Source organism: Chiloscyllium plagiosum, unplaced genomic scaffold, assembly GCF_037043375.1.
Source record: "Chiloscyllium plagiosum isolate Xiang-an unplaced genomic scaffold, Cpla_swu_hap1 HiC_scaffold_13, whole genome shotgun sequence".
In the NCBI taxonomy this organism is placed as follows: Eukaryota; Metazoa; Chordata; class Chondrichthyes; order Orectolobiformes; family Hemiscylliidae; genus Chiloscyllium; species Chiloscyllium plagiosum.
The window spans coordinates 27,233,376-27,254,989 of record NW_028270151.1 but is presented as its reverse complement, the minus strand read 5'-3'; the positions used below and the strand labels follow the sequence as shown (position 1 = coordinate 27,254,989).

Sequence of the window (21,614 nt, the reverse complement as noted above, 5' to 3'; positions counted from 1 at the left end):
CTTTGGAAGGAGTACCATTAGCCCAGTATGCAGAATACTGGGCTAATGGTAAGATTCTTGGTAGTGTAGATGAGCAGAGAGATCTCACTGTCCAGGTACATAGATTTTTGAAAGTTGCCACCCAAGTTGATAGGGTTGTTAAGAAGGCATAGTGTGTTAGCGTTTATTGGTAGAGGGATTGCGTTTTGGAACCATAAGATCATGCTGCAGCTGTATGAATGTTTGGTGTGGCCACACTTGGAGTATTACGTACAGTTCTAGTCACCGCATTATAGGAAGGATGTGGAAGCCTTGGAAAGGGTTCAGAGGAGATTTACTCGGACGTTGCCTGGTATGGAGGGAAGGTCCTACAAGGAAAGGCTGAGGGACTTGAGGCTGTTTTCGTTAGAGGGTAAAGGTTGAGAGGTGACTTACTTGAGACATAATTAGAAGGTTAGATAGGTTGGACAGTAAGACCCTTTTTCCTTGGATGGTGATGGCTAGCACAAGGGGACATAACCTTAAATTGAGGGGGGATAGACATTGGTCAGCTGTCAGACGTAGTTTCTTTACTCAACTTAGTAGGGGCATAGAATGCACTGCCTACAACAGTAGTAAACTTGCCAACTGTAAAGGCGTTTAAATGGTCATTGGATAGGCATATGGATGAAAATGGAATAGTGTAGGCTAGATGGGCTTCAAATTGGTTCCACAGATTAGCGCAACATCGAGGGCCGAAGGGCCTGTACTGCACTGTATTGTTCTATGTTCTAATTGATAACCATGCACGCTGCTGTGGGTCCAAAGTCATATGTAAGTTAGACGAGATGAGAGTAAATTTCCTTCCTTAAAGGGCATTTATGAACCTGATGGGCTTTTACAATGGTTGATCATTTCGTGGTCACTGTACTGAGACTGTTTCAATTCCAGATTTTTAAAAATTTTTCTATTTCCATTTTGTGTTCTTTAAGGACAGTATTGGGCTTTGCTTTGATACACTTGATTAGAGTATACTAATGTTGTTCCCTTGTTTAAGAAGGGGAGTCTGGACAACCCTGGTAATTATAGGCCAGTGAGCCTTACTTCAGTTTTGGGTAAGGCATTGGAAAATGTTATGAGAGAGAGGATTTATAATCATCTGAAAAGGCATAATTTGATTAGGGATGGTCAACACAGTTTTGTGAAGCGTAGGTCATGCCTAATTAACCTTATTGAGTTCTTCGAAAAGGTGACTAAACAAGTGGATGAAGGTAAAGCGGTTGATGTGGTGTATAGTAAGGTGTTTGATAAGGTTCCACATGGTAGGCCATTAAACAAAATATAAAGTTTCAGGATTGAAGGTGATATAACGGTTTGGATCAGAAATTGGCTAGCTGAAAGAAGGTTGTTGTTGATGGGAAATGTTCATCCTGGAACTCAGTTACCAGTGGTGTGCCGCAAGGATCTGTTTTGGGGCCACTGCTGTTTGTCATTTTTAGTAATGATCTGGAGGTGGATGAACAGAGAGATCTGTGTCCAGGTGCATAAATCCCTGAAAGTTGCCAACCAGATTGATAGGGTTGTTAAGAAGGCATGTGGTGTGTTACCGTTTATTGGTAGGGGAATTGAGTTTCGGAGCCATGAGGTCATGCTTCAGCTATACAAGACACTGGTAAGGCTGCACCTAGAGTATTGTGTACAGTTCTGATCACCACATTATAGGAAGGATGTGGAAGCTTTGGAAAGGGTTCAGAGGAGATTGAGTAGGATGCTGCCTGGTATGGAACGAATGTCTTATGAGGAAAGGCTGAGGGAACTGAGACTATTTTCAATGGAGAGAAGAAGGTTAAGAGATGACTTAATTGAAACAAAAGATAATCAGCATGTTAGATAGTGAGAGCCTCAGTCTTTAGCCCCATTTGTTTCCCTAGCACTTTTTCTCTAGTGATAGGTATTCTATTTATTTCCTTGCCTATTTTTGCTCCTTAATTGTTTAGTAACTTTAGAATGTTATTAATGTCATCTTCTGTGAAGATTGTTGCAAAGAATTTACACCACTCTTCTGCTATTATTACTTCTCCAGACTCCTCCTCTGAGGAGATTTTGTTTATTTTGGGTTTCTCTTTTTTTTATACAATTAAAGAGCTTTTGCTGTCAATCTTAATATCGCTTGCAAGTTTACCTTCTAAGTTTATTTTCATTTTTTTGGGTCACCCCTTGTTGGCCTTTATAACTTACCCAATCCTCTTACTTACCACTAATTTTTGCCACGTTGTATGTTTTTCTTCTTTCAATTTGATGCTATCCTTAACTTTTTCTTGTTTAAAAACGGTTGACTTATCTCGTTCCTAGAATCCTCCTTCCTCATTGGAACATACCGTTAGTGTGAGCATGAACCAAGCTAATTTAATCTTTTGATGAGTGTATATGAATCAGGAGCAGAAGTAGACCATTTGTGTTTTGAACCAGTTGTTTTGATTTCCATATCCTCTGAACCTTTTAGATTCTTGTTAGACAGGGGAATCAGCTACCTGTACTTCGTACACACTGCTGCAACTGTGCACAGGTTGTGGAGGTAGTAATTGTTTATGATGTTGGATGAGGTGTCATGTGTACAAGGACTTTCAAAAACTGATGAAGTGCCACATAATCAGCTTACCACAATTTCGATCCCCATCAAATAAAAGAAGCAAGGGCAATGTAGGTGTCAAGTTGGTTGAGTGACAGGAAGCAGTAATGATGATGGGTTCTTTTTAGACTGAAGGAAAATGCATAGTGGGATTGCCCATGGGCCAGTAATAAGACTGGTGCTTTCCTTTATCTTGCTTAATAACCTAGACTTAATGTTAAACTTTCAAAATGATGGAAAACTTAGATTATCGCAAACTGAGGAGGATAGTGATAAGCTTCAAGAGTATATCAATTGGATTGACCCTTGATGGAGGGGATGTAATGCAGAAAAGGATGAAGTGAATCATTTGGTAGATAACATTTGGGAAGGCAATAAAAATTAAAGGTTGCAGTCCTAAGCTGTGCAGCAATAGATCTGGAAGATATGTTAGCACAAATTCTTAGGGTGGACTGAGAAATTTGTTAAAAGAGCTTTAGGGATACTGTGTTTTATCAGCAGAGGCATTTAAAAAAAAAACTTGATCATCCTCAGCTGATGGTGTCCACATGTTAATAAAGATATGAAAACTTCGGGTAGTGCAGAAAAGATTTGTGAGAATAGTTCCAGCAATGAAGGAATTCTATTAAATGTATAGATTCAAAAAAGTAGGGTTACTTGGCTTTTATTTTGCAGTAGAGAAGGTATAGAGGAGTTTTCAAGAAGGTTTTAAAATAGGAGTGAGTCCAGGTGGAGCAAATAGGGAGAAACCTTCCACTGATGAGCAGTCAAAAACCAGAAGACATTGCCATCAAGCGAATACACAAGAACTAAGGGTGATAACCAACAGTGACTGGAGGGAAAGCATAAGTGGTTGGGATCTGGAATGCATTGCCTGAGAATATGGTGGAGGCAGATTCCAGGGGAAGGGATGTCATAATGCTATTGCCATTGGGTCAGTGATCTAGGTAGCGTTGTGGTGACCTGAGTTTGAATCTCATCATGGCAAGTGACAGAACTTAATTCTTTTAAAAATAAAACTGGAGGTTAAAAGCCTAATCATGGCTGTGAAACTATGGTCAATTGTTGTAAAAACCCATCCTTTAGGGAGGGTAATCTCTCATCTATATCTAGCCATGTGACTCCAGATCCAAAACTATGTTGGCTCTTAACTGTCCCCTGGATGAAAAGGGTTTGGCAACAAATTTTGACCCAGCCAGTGGTGTCCATATCTCATAAAAATTTCTTAAGCACCTACAGGAGAAAATTTGCAGTTGACGAATGGGACGAAATGATTTGCTCTTGCACAGACCCTGCATGGATACAATTGGCGACTAGACTCCTTCCATGATGTAACTGCTTTGAGAATGTCAAAGCACATAATTCTAAGAGACCTTATTTATTGGAATAACTTATTAGCTGAATCGGCTGTTGCCTTGCAAGCGAATGTCTGCTCAAGTCAGGTGTGACTGGTGTATTGTGCACAAAAGAATCTATCTGCTGAAACTTGTGTTCTTCTTTTAGACCTGGCAGTCCACTATCTTGGTGGTGTCGCACGATCGCAACTTCCTAAATGCTGTGGCGACCGACATTGTTCACTTGCACTCTCAACGCCTGGAAACCTATCGGGGTGACTATGAGAACTTTGTAAAGACCAAAGAGGAAAGATTGAAAAACCAGCAGCGCGAGTATGAAGCTCAGCAGCAGTACAGAGAGCACATACAGGTATGTATTCACCCTAGCTGGCAAGGAATCAGAGGGCAACTGGCTTTGAGTTTCCTTCAGATTTATGCCCAGAGACCCACCTAAGCAATGCACGAACTTGTTAAGACCATGAAACATAGAAGCAGAAGTAGGCCATTCTGCCCATCAAGTCTACTTTGCTATCGAATAAGACCATGAGTGATCTGATAATCCTCAACTTTCCTTTCCTTCCCTTTCCCCACAACACTTGATTCCTTTAGTAATTAAAAATCTATCCATCTCAGTCTATCCTTCTTAATGACCCAGCCTCAGCAGTTCTCTGTGGTAAAGAATTCCATAAATCCACTACCCTTTGAGAGGAGAAGTTCCTCCTGAGTCGTGTAGATCCACACCACAGAAAAGGCTGTTCATTCCATCAAGTCTGTGCCAGTCAAACCAACCACCAAACTGTCCTAATCCCATTTTCCAACACTTGTATTCCTTGGCATTATAAGTGTGCATCTATTGAGGGTTCCTGCCTCCAAATTTACAGACAGTGAATTCCACATTCCTACCATCCTCAAAATGAAAAGCTTTTTCCTCAGACCTTTCTAAACTTCCTGTCCCTCGCCTTAAATTATTGCCTCTTGGTCATGTCATAGAATCCCTACAGGTCCTTCGGCCCAACAAGTCCACACTCGCCCTCTGAAGAGTAACCCATCCAGACCCATTCCCCTACATTTTAGCCCTGACTAATGCACCCAACTACACATCCCTGAACACTATGGACAATTTAGCACGGCTAATTCACTTAACCTACACATCTTTGGATTTTGGGAGCAAAACGGAGCACCAGGAGGAAACCTACGCAGATATGGGAAGAATGTGCAAACTCCACAAAGACAGTTGCACAAGACTGGCATCGAACCCGGGTTCCTGGCGCTGTGAGGCAGCAGTGCTAACCACTGAGCCACTATGCTGCCCGTTGATTAGGGAAGGGACATAGAATACAAAGTTATGGGCGAAATGGTTGAAAAAAGGATTAGGACAGTTTGGTGGTTGGTTTTGACCGGCACAGACTTGATGGGTTGAACACCTTTTCTGTGGTATGGATCTATATGATTCAGGAGGAATTTCTCCTCTCAAAGGGTAGTGAATTGGTGGAGTTCTTTACCACACAAAACTGCTGAGTCTGGGTGATTGGTCATTGATCCTTCCTCAAAGGCAAAAGTTTCTTCATTTGTACCCTGTCTATGCCACTCATAATTTTTTACATCTCAATCATGTCCTGTCCCAATTTCCTCTATTCTAAGGGGAAGAAAACCCCATTCTATCCAATCTCTCTTCATAATTGAAACTCTCCCACCCAGGAAACTCTCCCATCCTGGTAAGTCTCCTCTGCACACTCTGCAGTACTATCACATAATCTATGTCTTAAATGAGTGTGCCCTTAGAGATTATGGCCTCTGGTCTGAGGTACTCACAGAAGGAGAAACACCTCTCAGTGTCAAGTCTCCGAAAAAAAATCTTTTTCTGTTTCTGAAAATCATGTTTTTAAGATTGTATCTTTTTGAGCTGACTAATTTTTCAACATTTTTTATTTATCCTCTTTGAGGTGGTTCTGTTTTCTATCTTGAACATATCTTTATTGCTTCATTGTTTCCTCAGTTGCAGTTTCTTAAAACGTGGTATGACAGGGTGGGCTGTGATTGAAAGTTCTTATTGAAATTGGAGCATGGATGTCATCTTAACCTGCAGAAATTCAAGTCTATTGTATGGAGCAATGTCATCTTGTAACTTTTTTTTCTTACAAAATATCTCCCTGTTATTATTTGAGTATCCCAATGTGATGCTGGCTTGTACATACTGCATAAGCCCAGGTACATCCCTCAGTTCTATTGTATTGGCCAATCTTACTTTGCATAAACAACTCATATAATAAATTGCCCACAGTGACTTTTGCCCTGTGCAAGTGGAATAGAATGGTCAGCTCCTGATCACTAGCGAGGAGATGCAGCTAAAAGGTTTGGATGACAGGATCAAACCTCCCACCTGTAACACCAGTCACCTTTCAACTTGTTTTTTCTCTCACACCTCCCACTCCCACTCCATTCTTGAATAGCTTGGTGACGGTTGATGGTGAGTTCAATATATCAAAAAGCACCTGTTGGATTGTAATCCAGTCAAAACTTTTGAAGGGGAAAAAAATAGGTAACAGGTGGTTTGCTGTACATTTCTTTCACATTTTGATTTATTTCCTTTTCATCTTCATTCCTGTGTGATTCTAATGTGTGAAACTCTGCCTCAGCAATCTTACAGATAATTTAATTGCAGCACTGAATTGTGGGATTTGCTGGGAACAGTACAGTCAATCGTGTCAAGTTGATGTAGAACCTTCATTAATTTTTCTATGCCATAATGATCTAATATTTACTCTTGGGGCCAATGCCAAAAGAATTACTGATCTTCATAATTTGAAATCTAACTGATCTGTAAAACTTAAGCAATGCAGTACTGGTGAGTACAGGTCTGTCACTATAAAATCAAGGTGCAATGCTCCTGGGGACAGACTATTATTGTATAACAATGGGGTACAGTACTGGTGGGAATGGGTCTGTCGCTGTATAACACTGGATTGCAGTACTACTGAGATCAAGTCTGTCACTGTATAACGCTGAGTTGTAGTATTTGAGGACAAATCTGTCACTGTATATCACTGGGGATACAATATTGTTGGGTTCAGGTCTGTCGTGGCACTTTTCAGAATAAAATGATTCAGTGCTTCGATATGGAGAAATTATTCCCTCTGGTGGTGAATCCATTGTTAAAAATAAAACACAATTCTAGAGTTAGTCATTCATGAAGTACCTTTCTGACAAGTGATGTTGGGAATCTGGAGTGCTCCCCTTGACACTTGCTGGGTGTGTGGGCGGTGCCTTGATTGAAATTTTCATGAGTATCAATGGGTATAGGGAGCAAGTTGGATTTGTGGACTGAGGTACAGATCAGCATGGAATAGAATAGAATCCCTACAGTGTATGGAAATAGGCCATTTGGCCCAATGAGTCCATACCAACTCTCTGAACAACATCCCGTCCAGACCCATTACTCTATCCTGTCCCTGTAACCCTGCATTTCCCATTGCATATGCCTGAACACACTGGATTATTTAGCATGGACAATCCACCTAACTTGCACATCCATGGACTGTGGAAGGAAACTGGAGCACCCGGCAGAAACACACGCAGACATTGAGAACGTGCAAACCCCACACAGACAGTTGCCTGAGGGTGGAATCGAACCCAGGTTCCTCGCATTGAGGCAGCAATGCTAACCACTGAGCCACCATGCCGCCCTATTTGAATGGTGGAATAAACTCTGAGCTCCAGAGTATTCCTGTTCCTGTCCTGAGAGCCTGAGAATATTTGTGAGCTCAAGGAGTTTAAGTTTGGTTTTAATTGTCTCATCTTTTTGAACCTGTTAGGTGTTCATAGACAGATTCCGATACAATGCCAACAGAGCTTCTCAAGTACAGAGCAAGTTGAAACTGCTGGAGAAACTGTAAGTATTGGCTGCTCTGGTAATGAATGTCAGAAAGACTGTTTAAGAATATGGCACTGTGGGTGAATATTCATGCTTATAGTTCTTTACACCTGAAGCAGTTGAAATGAAAAGTTAGTTGTTTGCAACTTGAGATTAGTAAGATTCACATGTATTTTGAAGGACTAATTTATGAAGCACACTAGGTGCTATAATAAAAACAAATTACTGGAGATTCTGGAGATTTGAAATAAAAACAAAGTGCTGTCGAGCTTGACAGATGTGGCAGCATCTGTAGACAGAAAAACAATTAATATTTTATCCAGTATAACCCCACATAATGGATATTGCTGCACTGGTCTATTGCTTCAATGGAATGATCACAGTTCTGTGGTTGAGGCAAAGTTTATGTAATGTTATCCTTATTTAATTAACCATATTGAAGGGCAATTAGTTCATATACTGACATTGAAATTTTTTTTGTCCAATTTATAAATAAAATCCTTTGAATTGCTAATCTCGATTCTATTGTGCAGGGAATAATCTTTATTTTGTGCTACTGGGGGAGGATATGTTGCAGAGCCATTGTAAAGCAGCCTACATTTCTTATAACTTCTGATACCCACTCTAAACTCAGGTCAGCTGTGTACCAGATTGCAGTAGAGCCAGACTGTATTCTATCAGCAAAAGATTTCCAGAGGTATCTTCTGAGGATATACAATCCAATTCAATGACAGCAGGTGGAATGAAATGTTGTCTGTGCTCTTTTACTGGAGTGAGTCCTTAATCTAATGGTAGTTATCCTACAGTCAGATGATACAAGGTACAAGCCCTACTTCAGTGGTGAAGGGGAATGTTGCCTGAAATGCTAAATACTTTGTCCAAGACTGTGTGCTATGTCATAGTATTCTGTGCTCACAGCGTAATAGTGCTGGGCTTATATTTCCCTCCTGTACAACTTTACCAACTTGTTTGCAATCTCTATAGATGCTGGAATTCACTCTCGAAGAGCACAAATAAGAATACTTGCAACAACAGCAGCTCAGAAGCAACTCCTTAACACCGTCTCAATGTCAGTTAGATTTTTTTAGATTAGATTCCTTATAGTGTGGAAACAGGCCCTTCGGCCCAACCAATCCACACCGACCCTCCGAGGAGTAACCCACCCAGACCCATTTCCCTCTGACTACTGCACCTAACACTATGGGCAATTTAGCATGGCCAATCCACCTGACGTGCACATCTTTGGACTGTGGGAGGAAACCGGAGCACCTGGAGGAAACCCATGCAGACAGGGGGAGAATGTACAAACTCCACTTGAACAATAAATGCTGACTTTGCCCCTGGCACCCACATCCTAAAAGTGAATGCAAATGGATTTAATCTAGTATTCTGTTTGAATATTTTGGCAGTATAAATTGCTGATCTATGGCAAGGTTTGCTTCAACTGTTATGACGCAACAGTTGAAGCAAGCATCTTAAACAAGGATATTTTGTAGATTTCCTTTTTTCTCATTTTGTTTCCCTATAATAATCCATCTCAAACCAAAAGAAAGAAATTTTAAACCTTGAAATTATTTTCATAAGTTGCAGTGTTTAAAATTTGATAGTTAAAATTCAAGTTTTGCAATTTATTAAGAATGTACGTGATATAATTTGTACATTCGGATTGAAGTTCCAAACTACAAAATGCTGGAGGTGATCAGAGAATATAAGGAGGGCAGATTATTGTTTGAGGTGGAATCTCTGATTATCTTAAAGGATCCACCTTCACTTCTAATCTGGCTTTTCTTTTGAGACTTTGTCCTGTCGTGAATGTCTAGATTTAATTTTGCAATTTGTATTTGAGTTATTTAATTGTTCTTCACGCATCTTAAATTTCTCTCCATTGTTTCATTCCTTCAGGCCAGAGCTGAAACCTCTTGAAAAGGAGCTAGAGGTGACTCTAAGGTTAGTTTGGCACAATGAACTCATGGAATGATGCAACATAGGAGGTCATTGCGCTTACAGTGGGGCTTTTCAAAATTCACTCCTAATACTTGTTAAAGCTGATACATTGGGTGAAAATTAAGACCCAGCTTCCTGTATGGCAGGCAAGAATTGAACCACTAATGTCTGCAAGTTGGCTTCACACATGAATCTCAGATGGCATAGGTTATTTATGTACTTCATTTGCAAAGAGCAAAATTGAATGCTTGCATAGAGCATATTGCAGCAACTGAGTCAGGCTTTTTACAGCACTGAAAGAGGTCTTTCAGTATATTGTGTCTGTGCTCGTTCATCTATTCAGATCCTATTTTCCAGCACTTGGCCTGCAACCTTGCATGCTACAGCATTTCAAGTGTTGTTCTCCATAGTTCTTTAATGTCTTGAGGCTACATCTTGGAACATCTCTTCCACGCCCTCTCTAGTGCAATCATGCCCTTCCAATAGTATGGTTACTAGAACTGCATACAGTACTTGGAGAACTTGGGTTTCCAGCACCAAGTACAAACTAACCAGGCACTAATATTGTGAGAAACAGCTAAGATTAGTCAGTTAGTCATGGGAAGGAAAGTCGGGGGTTGGCGGAGGGGGTTTGTTGAGGAGAATTAATTTTCAAAATAAATGATCAAGGAAGGGCATGTTGTATAGAACGGGCTGTGATGACTGGGTTCGGTTCTGTGAATGCAGTACTTAAGAGATGTAGTTGGGAATTAAGAATATAATGAGCAGGTGTGTTGGTGGGGTTGAAATCTGTTTTGAAAGGTGCAGTTGGTAGAACTGAACAACTTTTCTTGTTACCAAAAAGTCTTATGTTCATAATGCCATAGTATAGTAAAGCACTGAGTTGTACTCTGTTCAATCACCGTGTGGGACATGGCATGTTTTTCCTAAAGCTTTGAAAAAAGTGAAGGAAAACAGAATAGGACATGTTATTTTTAATTTACTTTTTTTTTCTCTCCCACAATGTAAAGTATTGCACTTAAACTATGTTAGTGATTTGACACTCTGTGTTCTCTATGTGCACTGAGATTCTGCGATTGTGTTCCTTCACAGGTTTCCAGACAACTTCGAGAAGTTGTCCCCTCCAATATTGCAGCTAACTGAAGTGGACTTCAGCTATACCCCTGAGCATCGCATTTTCATAAATCTTTCCGTGTCAGCTGACCAGGACTCCCGGATTTGCATTGTATGTATGGTTTTTGTCTTATTTTATGTCCATCTTAAAATTTGTATTTTTTACTTGACGAAGGATAGCATTTGCCTTTTGGTTTGAATGTCCATTCTTCTCCTGGAGCCAAATGTCTGCAAACTGTTCACTGCATAAAGACAGAGCAGCTAATAGATATACATCTACAAACATGCATTCTGCCCTGGGTTCCCACTCTTTTCTTTAAGCCAGGCTAATGTTGCAGCTGCAATGATTGGCATCAGTTCCTCTGCACATAATCCAAGTACCTGTTTCTGGCTGTTGTCCTGATTGAAGAATCAGTGCAGGAAAAGGCAAATGGTGGATGCAGTGATAATGACTAAGAATGTGATTCTTCCCAGAGTCAATAAGTATCTAGTAATGGCTATTTAGGCAGTGAACCAGAGAGTGACTAATATTTATAGAGAGGGTTGATTCTTTCAACATGAGGAAGAGAAGACAAAGATGTAAGTAAAGTATTGATGGGATTGCAACCATCTGTGAAGCAGGGAATGATAATTCGGGTATTTATTTTCTCAAAGCACTGTGGTCACAAAGGCAGGAGCTGCTTCAGTGGGTTTTGGACAGTACATATATCACGTGCAGTTATGCAACAAATGGTCCACAGAAGTTGCATGTTCAATATCTACTTCAGCAAACTTGCATTTAGTGCAATTTGCCCTCCTTCCTTCCAGACTGTTAAGTTTATTACTGTAAATTCTTTATATGCTGTTGGCAACCTCTAATCACAGCCTTCTGTCACAGGTTGGAGAGAACGGTGCTGGTAAAACAACGCTGTTAAAGATACTGCTCGGGGACCTGACGCCGAATCAGGGTATCAGACACGCCCATAGGTACAGTCTGTGGTAACATGGCAAACAAGAGAATCTAACCTTTGCTTTTTGACATGCAATAGCATTACCATTGCTGAATCACCCCCACCATCAACATCACGAGGGTTACCACTGATCAGAAACTGAACTAGACTAGCTGTGCAAATATTTGGCTATAAGAACAGGTCAGAGGCTTGAAATTCTGCAGAAAGTAACTCATCATTCAATTGTCCAAAGCCTGTCCACCATCTACAGGGTTCAACTTGGGAGTGTGATGAAATACTCCCCACTTGCTTGGACGAGTGCAACTCCAACAACACTTGAAGCTTGACACCATCCAGAACAAAGCAGTAGTCTTGATGGGCACATCTGCAAACATTCAACTCCCTCCCCCTCCAACACGGCAGTAGTGCTGTATACCTTCTGGAAGATGCACTGCAGACCTTCACCAAGGTCCTCAGACAACAGTTTCCAAAACCATGACCACTTCTGTCATGAAGGACAAGGGCGCAGATACATGTGAAAACCTCCACCTATAACTTCCTTGCAAAGTCACTACCATCCTGATTTGGACATAAATTGCTGTTCCTTCAGCTGGAACTGCCCTTCCTAATGGCATTGTGGGTCTACCTGCACCAAATGGAATGCAGCTCACCTCCACCCTTTTGAGCAACTAAGATGGACAATAAATGCTGACCCTATTTATTGACACTCGCATCCCATGAATACATAAAAATAAAACATCTTCAGCTGGTAGTAAAGGAGTTTAAAGGAGAAATATGAGATAAGTGCAGTGCTCAATCCATATCAATTAAATCCACCTTAACACCACTTGCATTGGTAGAATTATGCAGCAGAGGAGACTTTGCTCCTCTACAATTTGCATTGTCTGTGTAAGTTCTTTGAAAAAAGTTGTCAAATTAATTCCTCACTTTTCCCACACTCCTGTTGTTCTACCTTTTTCAAATATTTATATAATTGAAAGTTATAGTTGAATGTACTTGGCGCTTTTCATAGAGTGCATTCCTGATGCTAACAATTCACTGCAAAAAAAACCACCTCTGCCCATTCTCTCTCATCCCTTTGCCATTGCTTTGCTTGGAAAGCCACCTCAATATCTTTTATTCTACAAAGTCCTTCATAATTGTATACCTCTTCTTCGCTCTTTATAAGTCAAAATCATTCACCTTACTATGCTTTATCACATCTTTGAAATATCTCAATTGCTTGATATGTGAAAAATTACCTTATTCAATGTGCTGCAATTGTGAAAGGCAAGTGTGTGGTGGACCACAAAAAGACACCAATCTCAGCTGTCTAAAATTAAAAATGAGCCTCAAAGCTACAGTTCCTTGATTCAGTCGTGAGACTGAGCTGCATAAACCTGGAGGGTCCTTGACCTGTGCTGATTGCTGCAGCAACTTGAGTGGTTACTCAGTTGGGTTGTGTGGTGTTCCCCCCAAGCTCACTAAAATAACTGGAGTGTGCAAGTCTGTTGAAATTGTTTGAAAGCAGGACAGAACTCAACAGATGTCTTGATTTCATCCCAAACTCTGCTTCCTGTAACAAAGGGGAGAGTTTGGCATAATGCTAATGTCATTTGCTTAATATCATTGGACTAATAACCCACTATTGATTTAAAATCAATTAATTTTTAAAAATCTGGAGTAGAAGGCAAGACAGAGCAGTAATCTAACCATTCTTTGTTGTTGTGCTGAAGAAAGAACTTACTTTTCCTCCTTTAGAAGTCCCTCAGGTTCAAGGATAACTTGTTTCTACTGCAGAGGGAGGTTTCTGCAGTGGCTGAATAATCCAATCCTGAAACCACAGACTGTGTGCCACGAGTGGGGCAGGTGGATAGGGTGCTCTGGAGACTGTGCACTCTTCCTGCTTGCACTTTATTCAGTGACACTCAATGGTCAGCACTTTCAGAGCTGCTTCTCCAGTTTGTGTTCTAGAACAAGTGATTGTCACATATCGGTGGGAATTATGTATTTGTTTGGGGACGCTGTCAAGGTGTCCGTGTGGTGTTTCATACACCCTCCTAATGATTGCTAACCATTGCTGAGCTCGGAGTAGAGTATTTATTTAGATATTCTTGTGTCAGGTATACAGATTGTGTAATCTGCCTATTGCAGCTGGTCAATTTCTCGATACTAAGGATATTAGCCACTCACGTTGGTGTGCCTATCCTACCAATGGGTTTTCAGGATTCATATAGATCCATGTAGAAGAAGAAAAAGATTTGTAGGAAAGCTGTTTATGGGAATAAGGCAGGAAAGTAAAGTTGAGATTACCTGATCTCCTTGAATAACGCAGTGGACTCAATGGGCTGAAAGGCCTACTTCTACGTCTTATGGTTTTGATCAGAGTTTGGAAGAAAAAGAATGAGGAAGGATTTCACTGAAACATATAAATTTCTGTTGGGGCTCGACACTCAATGCATGGAAAATGTTTCCCCTGGCCTGGAACAAGGAGTCCGTCTCTGAATACAGTTTAGGACTGAGATGAGGAGAGATTTTTTTTTTACTCTGTGCTAAAGCTGTGAAATTCTGAACCACACCAGGTAGTAGAGGATAAATCACTGAATATATTTAAGAAAGAAATAGATTTTGAGACATGAAAGTATCAAAAGGAATGGGGAGAGTGGAAGTATAGCATTGAGATAGAGGATCATCCAAGATCATTCTGAAAGGCCGATTTCTCCTATTTTATATGTTTGTATGAAACGATCTTTAATTATTGTAGAAACATATCTAGTTCACTAATGCCCTCAAGGATGGCAGATTTCCTTCCCTAATCTGGTCTGGCCAAACTGATAGCAATGCAATTGACTCTTAATTGCCCTCTGAAATGGCTTTGCAAGTTCCTCAGTTCAATAGTAATGAGTGTTGGACAAAAATGCTGGTATTGTCACCAATATCCACATCCTATAAGCAAAACCATCACTCCTTGCTTACCAATCTGCTTCAACTTCCAGTTCAGCAATGGATCAGTTGTAGGATCCTTATGCATTTTCTCCTGTTCCTTCATGGTAATGTTCTCTCTAACTCTTGGAACCTCGATATTCATAAACACCACTCCCCAAAATCTCAAACCTCTCCACATTTCCTTCGGTAAGCCACTCCTTCACACCTGCCTCTTTGGTCAAGGTTCTGGTCACCTGCTTAACGTATCCTTATGTGTCAAATTTTCTTTGGTAATTTTTTTCTATGATGTGCCTTTAACATTTTTCTATATTAAAGGCACGGTGTTTAAGGATGGGCTTTGCTTGCAACATCCACTTCTTGTGCTTCCACATACATTCAAAATCACACAGGGAGATATTGGTAAAATAGATGAGCTTCCATGGGCTCAATTGCACCTCATGTGTTTGAGTTTACACAAGTCTCTGAATTTCATTGAGACAATATCAGAGCCTCTGCAAATGAGTGATTGCACTGACAAGATTGTAATATGATTCCACCACTGAGTCTCTGACATATTACTGTGGGAAACTACTTGGATCGTATAGCATATCCAGTCACATGGTGTGAAGAATGTTTTGATAATATTGATGCTTAATGGAGATCTTAATCAGCCATGGCCGCAAAGGTGGAAAGTGAGAAAGGAACATAAGGGAGTTAGCATAACATAAAAAAGAAAGGTATGTGTAAATGCAGTAAACTGGATCATTAAGGAAGATCCTTGGCCCTACTGTAGAGTAATTTTCGAATGTTGGCTATCCTCCATGTACTATAAAGTAGCAGCTCTGTGACTGGAATGTTACAGATGCCTGCCCCAAACATGTCCCACAAAGTATGATAATATATTTGATAATTTGTCTCAGGACCTGTTTCTAAACCACTCTCCCCTTACCCTTTTGTTCTATCTGTCAGCCAATGCTCTATTTTCTCTGATTTGTTCCCCTCTGTGTCTTTCCTTTGTCGCAGACCGATTTCTATCAGTAGCTGTACCAATGTTTAAAACACTTGTTTCGATTCATGTTCACTTCTTGATTTTTTGACAGATTAATCTGTAGGAAATTGGAACCTGCCCACACTCTTAAAGTGCAACCTTATATTATATTTCAAATGAGCACACAGCAATGTTATCAGAAAAATGTTAAAAATCTCACAGCATTAGGTTATAGTTCAACAAATTTATTTGGGAATGCTGCTCTTTCATCAGACAGTTACCTGATGAAGGAGAAGCTCTCCGAAAGCTAGTGCTTCCAAATAAACCTGTTAGACTATAATCTGATGTTGTGATTTTAACTTTGTCTACCCCAGTCTAACATCTGCTCCTCCACATCAGAAAAATGAATACAATTCAAGTTGGCTCCACTGCTATACTATACTGTTTGGTTTAGCAGCATTATAATTCATTGTCTCTTCTGGAAACTTCTATTTTAAAAAAAAGATTTTATTTCCTGTGTCTGAATCAAAGTACAGAATGTGAGTATATTGCTCTTTCCTGCAATGCCACAGTAGGGATGGATAGGGCAATGCATTTGCATCCCAGTTTGTGTCACTGTTTCAGGACAAGAGGAAGAGAAATTACCATTCTGTCTGTTGGTACAATCTCACTTTTTTAAAAATTTCTCTGGACAGAAATTTAAAAATTGGCTATTTCAGTCAGCACCATGTGGACCAGTTGGAAATGAATGTCAGCTCAGTCGAACTCTTGGCATCAAAGTTTCCAGGTAAGGAGGACTGAGCATCTATGGTAAAAGTAGTGCTCATAAGAGAGAAAATATTCATTGTTGCAAAGCTTTAAGTTTAACTTTAAAATCTCTAAGGACTCTTGCACAAAGTCAGAACTCCCTCATAGGCAACTCTGCCAATAGTTCACTCTTCATTCCATTTTGGCTTCCAGAAATCCCAAGATGAAATACCTGAAGTAACAGGGGGGAAAAAGGCACAGAAATAAACCACTCATCACAACAAGTTTGTACAAGCATTTAAGCTCCACTGACCCATCTTCATTTTACCTTATCGTCTTAGCCTTTTATTCCTTTTTCTCACTTCATCTTATATGAATCAGTGCTGTTCACTTCCACTACCTGTGGTACCAAATTCCAAACACTCATCCCACCCTGAATAACAAAGTGGGTTTTTTTTACGTTTCCTCGTGGAATCCTTGGGACACTTTGTTTTTGGCCCTTAGATTTTCTCTTTTCCACAAACACAGTAGGGTTTACCTAACAATTGAAACCTTGTGTAATTTTAAAGACTGCTTTACACCCTCTACATTCTGTTTTCAAGAATAAAGAGACTGCAATTCAACTTTTGACAGTTAGTAACCTTATATTTCTGCTACCATCCTTACAAATCTGCTTTTAACTATGTTATATATCTGGATCGTAGATATATACAAAAGGTATTTGGGAAATTTGCATGAAAGGATCTTAGTACTGATAATTAGAACTTCTTTCAGTTGAGTTTAGTACATAGCTTTGGGAATATTGTCATCACCAACTGCTTCCCCTCTCTGGTCCTGCCATTCCTATAGTTTGTGAACAACCCCAGCTCCACTCCAACCCACACCTTGCCATTCATTTAATCTCGAAGCCAAGGAGTAATGCTACACAGTGAAGAGAGTGCATGCAGTGACAGAGTTTGATGCTGATTTCGCTCTGTGGCGTCACCATATCATGAACACCAGACTGTCCTTGAGTCATTTGCTACTTCTGACAGGTTTTTGTTGTTTCTGTGATTGCAGGGAGGCCAGAGGAGGAATACCGGCATCAGCTTGGTGGGTATGGGATATCGGGGGATCTGGCTGTCCGGCCAGTTGCCAGTTTGTCTGGAGGACAGAAGAGTAGAGTGGCATTTGCACAGATGACAATGGCCCAGTGAGCAACATGTCTTTCCTGGTCAATGTTTTTTTTTGTTCCGGTATTTCACTTGGTTTCTTGCTGCAGAGTAAAAACCAAATCCCTTGTTTTCTGTCTGGAAAGTCAGCCATTCCTCTCCCATTCTCCCTCCTCGAGATACTAATTTTTTGTTTTTTTCCATTCTACCAGCTGCTTTCTGTTGCAGAACTGATATTTACATAAATTCACAAGAGCATGGACAGTGTGACCATCATCTCTCCCATTTCTCCCACAATTGCTTGTATTGTCATATCTCCTTCCCCACTTTGTTCTTGCTGCTCCAATTTTCTTCTCCCCCCTCCACCCACATCCTGATCTCACCTGCCCCACTCCCGCTTGTGGGGAATTGCTTTTCTCCAGTCTATATCCAAGGAATTCATGCAACTTTTGGTAATCTCTTGTTTTTATTCCCCCCCAGTAATCTCTTTGGGGGGAAAAAAATATTTTTAACTGGGGTTAGCTCATTCTCTGGTATTGTTTCCCCTTGAATATTATTCACTCTGAGCATCAGTGAGTTATTTCTTAGCCAAGTTGGTTGTCCTCCATGCTGGTGCCACTTGCAAATGCTTACTAGATAATGTGGTTGAACATGCTTGCCCTCACGCTCGCTGTTGCTCACACTGTTTATCTCTCTTGCTCAAACACATTGTCTGTTGTAATTTCTATCTTGCAGTCTGCTAAAATCAGCTTTTGAACCTACACTGCAGTCTTGCTAATCAGAATGGTATTGTGGAGGAGATGGCAGCATGGCCCATCACAGCTACACTGGCTCTTGTGGATTTCTTCACTTTGCACCAAGTCCCTGCTTTTTTCCTATATCTTCTTTATGTCCTTGTGTTTTTCAGCTGCATTGATATGAGCTAGATCTAAACTTTTTATGGTATCCATCTGCAGGGTTTACGCTAAGTATGTTGTCGAGCTCGTTATTTCATTCACTTACTGTGAATAATGTAACGTTTGTTTTTTTAATTCCAGACCCAACTTTTATATCCTGGATGAACCTACAAACCATCTAGACATGGAGACCATTGAGGCATTGGGAAACGCACTACAGAAATTTAAGGTAAAAATATTTGCAAGGCTACTTCCAAAAGCAAAATCAGGACTTCAGCTAAATAACATATTAAGTAAGTGCTAGCACTCAAACTTAAATAATTTAAAATAAGAAAGACTTGCATTTCTGTAGAGCCTTTCACAACTGCCAGACATCCCAAACCCATTTTTCTCAATGTAAGTTTGCTCACTGAGTGGAAGGTTTGTTTTCAGATGTTTCGTTACCATACTAGGTAACATCAGTGAGCCTCAGAAGCACTTTCTATTTATGTGTTTAAGTGTCCTTGAATTGGTGATGTCATTTCCTGTGGTGATGTCATTTCCTGTTCTTTTTCTCAGTGTGTTAAATGGGGTCTAAGCTGATGTGTTTGTTAAGAGTTCCGGTTGGAACGCCATGCTTCTAGGAAATCAAAAATCCAGTGAATCCAGAAAAGATGTGACCCACTATCACTAGTATCCTTACATATAGATGAGCACTTCGACTGGGACAACACCATCCATCCCAAGACAAGCCAAACACAGACATGCACGAGGATTCCTAGAAGCATGGCATTCCAGCTGGAACTCCAACAAACATATCGACTTGGACCCATTTACCACCCTCTGAGAAAAAGAACAGGAAATAACATCCCCACAGCAAATGACATCACCAACCCAAGGAAACCTAAATACATAAAAAGAAAGTGGGTCATACCACCAGTGCATCACCGGAGGCTCAGAGAGAGATACCTAGTACGGTGACAAAATGTCTAAAAACGAACCTTGAAGCTCAGCGAGCAAACTTAGATCCAGAACCTCAACCTGAGCTACAAATCTTCTCAAAACTCACCTAATTTTTCTCCTTCATTCTTACTCTTCTTTATAAATGTGGATGTCACTTCAGGATCAGCGTTTGTTGTCCATTCCTAAATACCCTTGAATGGTTTACTAAGCTTTTTCAGCAAGAGTAAGCCATGTTGGTGTGTGTTTGGAGTTGCACATAGAGCAGATAAGACAGAAAAGGAAAATTGTTTCTTCTAAGGGTCCTGAGGTTTTGGAACTCTCTTCATTAAAAGGCAGTGGAAACAGAGTCCGCAAATACTTTCCAGGCAGAGATCTTTGATCGGTAAAGGTGTGAAAGGTTTCCGGAGAAATATGGAGTAATCAAATCAGCTATGTTCTTACTGAATGGAACAGGCTCAAGGGACTGAATGCCTTGCTCATCCTAGTTCATGTATTTGTAAGTCAGGTGGCACATTGCCATTCCTCAAGGACATGCAACCCAAATGGTTTTTAGAACAATCACTGATGGTTATCATAGTCACCAATATTCTTTTTATTTATTCAACTAGATCATCCTTCTCCCACTAAAAGTCCTGTCGGTCAACCTATTTCCAATATCTGGAAATTAGATTTGGGCTAAGTGATATGATTTGTGCCATATCAGTGCCAAGCAAAGACCATCTGCAACAAGAAAGAAAATCTAACCATCTCCTCTTGATATTCAATAACCTTGCCATTGCTGAAACCCCATTATCAACATCCTGGGAGGAACCATTCTCCAGAAACTGAACTGGACCAGCCATGTAAATACTGTGGCTTCAAGAGCAAGTCAGAGACTAGGAATTCTGCAGCAAATAAACTTATCTCTTGAATTCCCTAAACCTATCGAACATCTCCAAGACCACTGCAAGTCAGGAGAGTGGTGGAATCATTTCAACTTGTCTGGATGGGGACAGCTTTTAACAACACTCAAGATGCACTACATCAGTCTGCTAAGGCTCCTTTGATGTCACCTTCCAAACTTAGAACCTTTTCAGAAGGACAAGAGCAGTAAATGCAAAAGAATACCACTCCCTACGAGTTCCCCTCCAAGCCACTCACAGTCCTGACTTGGAAATATTTCACCATTCCTTTAGTGCCACAGGGTCACACTTCTTAACAACACTAGGTATACTTACACCTTCAGGACTGCAGCAGTTCAAGATGGTGACTTACCACAAATTTCTCCAGGGCGTTTAGAGATGGATGTTAATTGCCAGCAACACGAACATCCTATGCACAGCTAATATTAAAAAAACTCTGGAGCTGATTTTCTGAAACCTGGCACTGGCAGATAACACAGCCTGCTGGACCCTTGCTGTCAGCTGATGATGGTGACTAGTACTGTCACTACACTTTTCTCTTACCTGCCTTTTTTTTTTAAATCAAATTTTCTATTACTACTTGAATGGCTTCATGCATCACAGTGAACAAATAGGTCATGGCATCCACCCTTCAATGTCTGCTTTCCTCCTTTTGAGGCTACATAACACTGTTACCAACTGGTATTTTAGATATTGCCCTTCCACCTTGGGGTCTGATTTCACATGTAGCTGCAACCTGGAGATGTTGCTTGTTCATCTGTTAAACAATTGCTTATCATTTAGAGTCACTGGCAAGCCATTTCAGCCGAAGGCATGTATTTTTGCAAGTAACATCTTTCACACAATCCAAGTCCAGTACTTCAGACATTCAACACCAATGTTATCCACCTTTCAGTCATTAAGGAAGTAAGACAAAACTCTCTGCTCTTCCTCTTTGCATTTTGTTAGCGTACAAGGCAAGGTTAAAGTTCCCCTGATTGCATTATATGAATGAGCTGACAATGTAAATAATAATGGGCCAGATGGAGAAAGGAATTTGGCAGATTTTGACGTTTTGTTTTATTGTTTCTTTTTATCCAAAAAAATTAAAATAAAATCTCGGTAGCAGTACAGTTGGTATAATTGCTCAGAGGTTGGAGTGAAGTTACGGGGTGGAACACCTGCAGTTTCCATTCTTGATTGCTATGCGACTCCCACCTCCTGGACATTTTGCAGCTGGATATTGATCAATACTTGATTTGCAAGAACCATCAGAATTTCATAGGCATGCTAGAAAAGCTTTTCA

The 21,614-nt window shown here is 40.4% G+C and overlaps 1 protein-coding gene and 1 long non-coding RNA gene across 5 annotated transcripts in view; one reads left to right on the top strand and one right to left on the bottom strand.

Moving 5' to 3' along the window:
* abcf3 (ATP binding cassette subfamily F member 3) overlaps positions 1–21,614 on the top strand; it is a 102,365-nt gene that overhangs the window by 68,757 nt on the left and 11,994 nt on the right. For 3 of the 4 annotated variants that reach the window (XM_043702561.2, XM_043702562.2, XM_087993391.1), the window contains 8 exons: positions 4,091–4,291; positions 7,734–7,810; positions 9,695–9,739; positions 10,829–10,961; positions 11,727–11,815; positions 16,387–16,478; positions 17,498–17,630; positions 18,627–18,714. In XM_043702561.2, the coding sequence (XP_043558496.1) occupies positions 4,091–4,291; positions 7,734–7,810; positions 9,695–9,739; positions 10,829–10,961; positions 11,727–11,815; positions 16,387–16,478; positions 17,498–17,630; positions 18,627–18,714 (858 nt within the window). Of the gene's footprint in view, positions 1–4,090; positions 4,292–7,733; positions 7,811–9,694; positions 9,740–10,828; positions 10,962–11,726; positions 11,816–16,386; positions 16,479–17,497; positions 17,631–18,626; positions 18,715–20,035; positions 21,440–21,614 lie in introns of those variants that run through there. The other variant, XM_087993390.1, reaches the window with a different exon arrangement.
* LOC122556103 (uncharacterized) overlaps positions 16,216–21,614 on the bottom strand; it is a 40,854-nt gene continuing 35,455 nt past the window's right edge. Inside the window, exon 3 of the long non-coding RNA XR_015759126.1 lies at positions 16,216–16,670. This is a non-coding gene — a long non-coding RNA (uncharacterized LOC122556103). The remainder of the gene's footprint in view (positions 16,671–21,614) is intronic.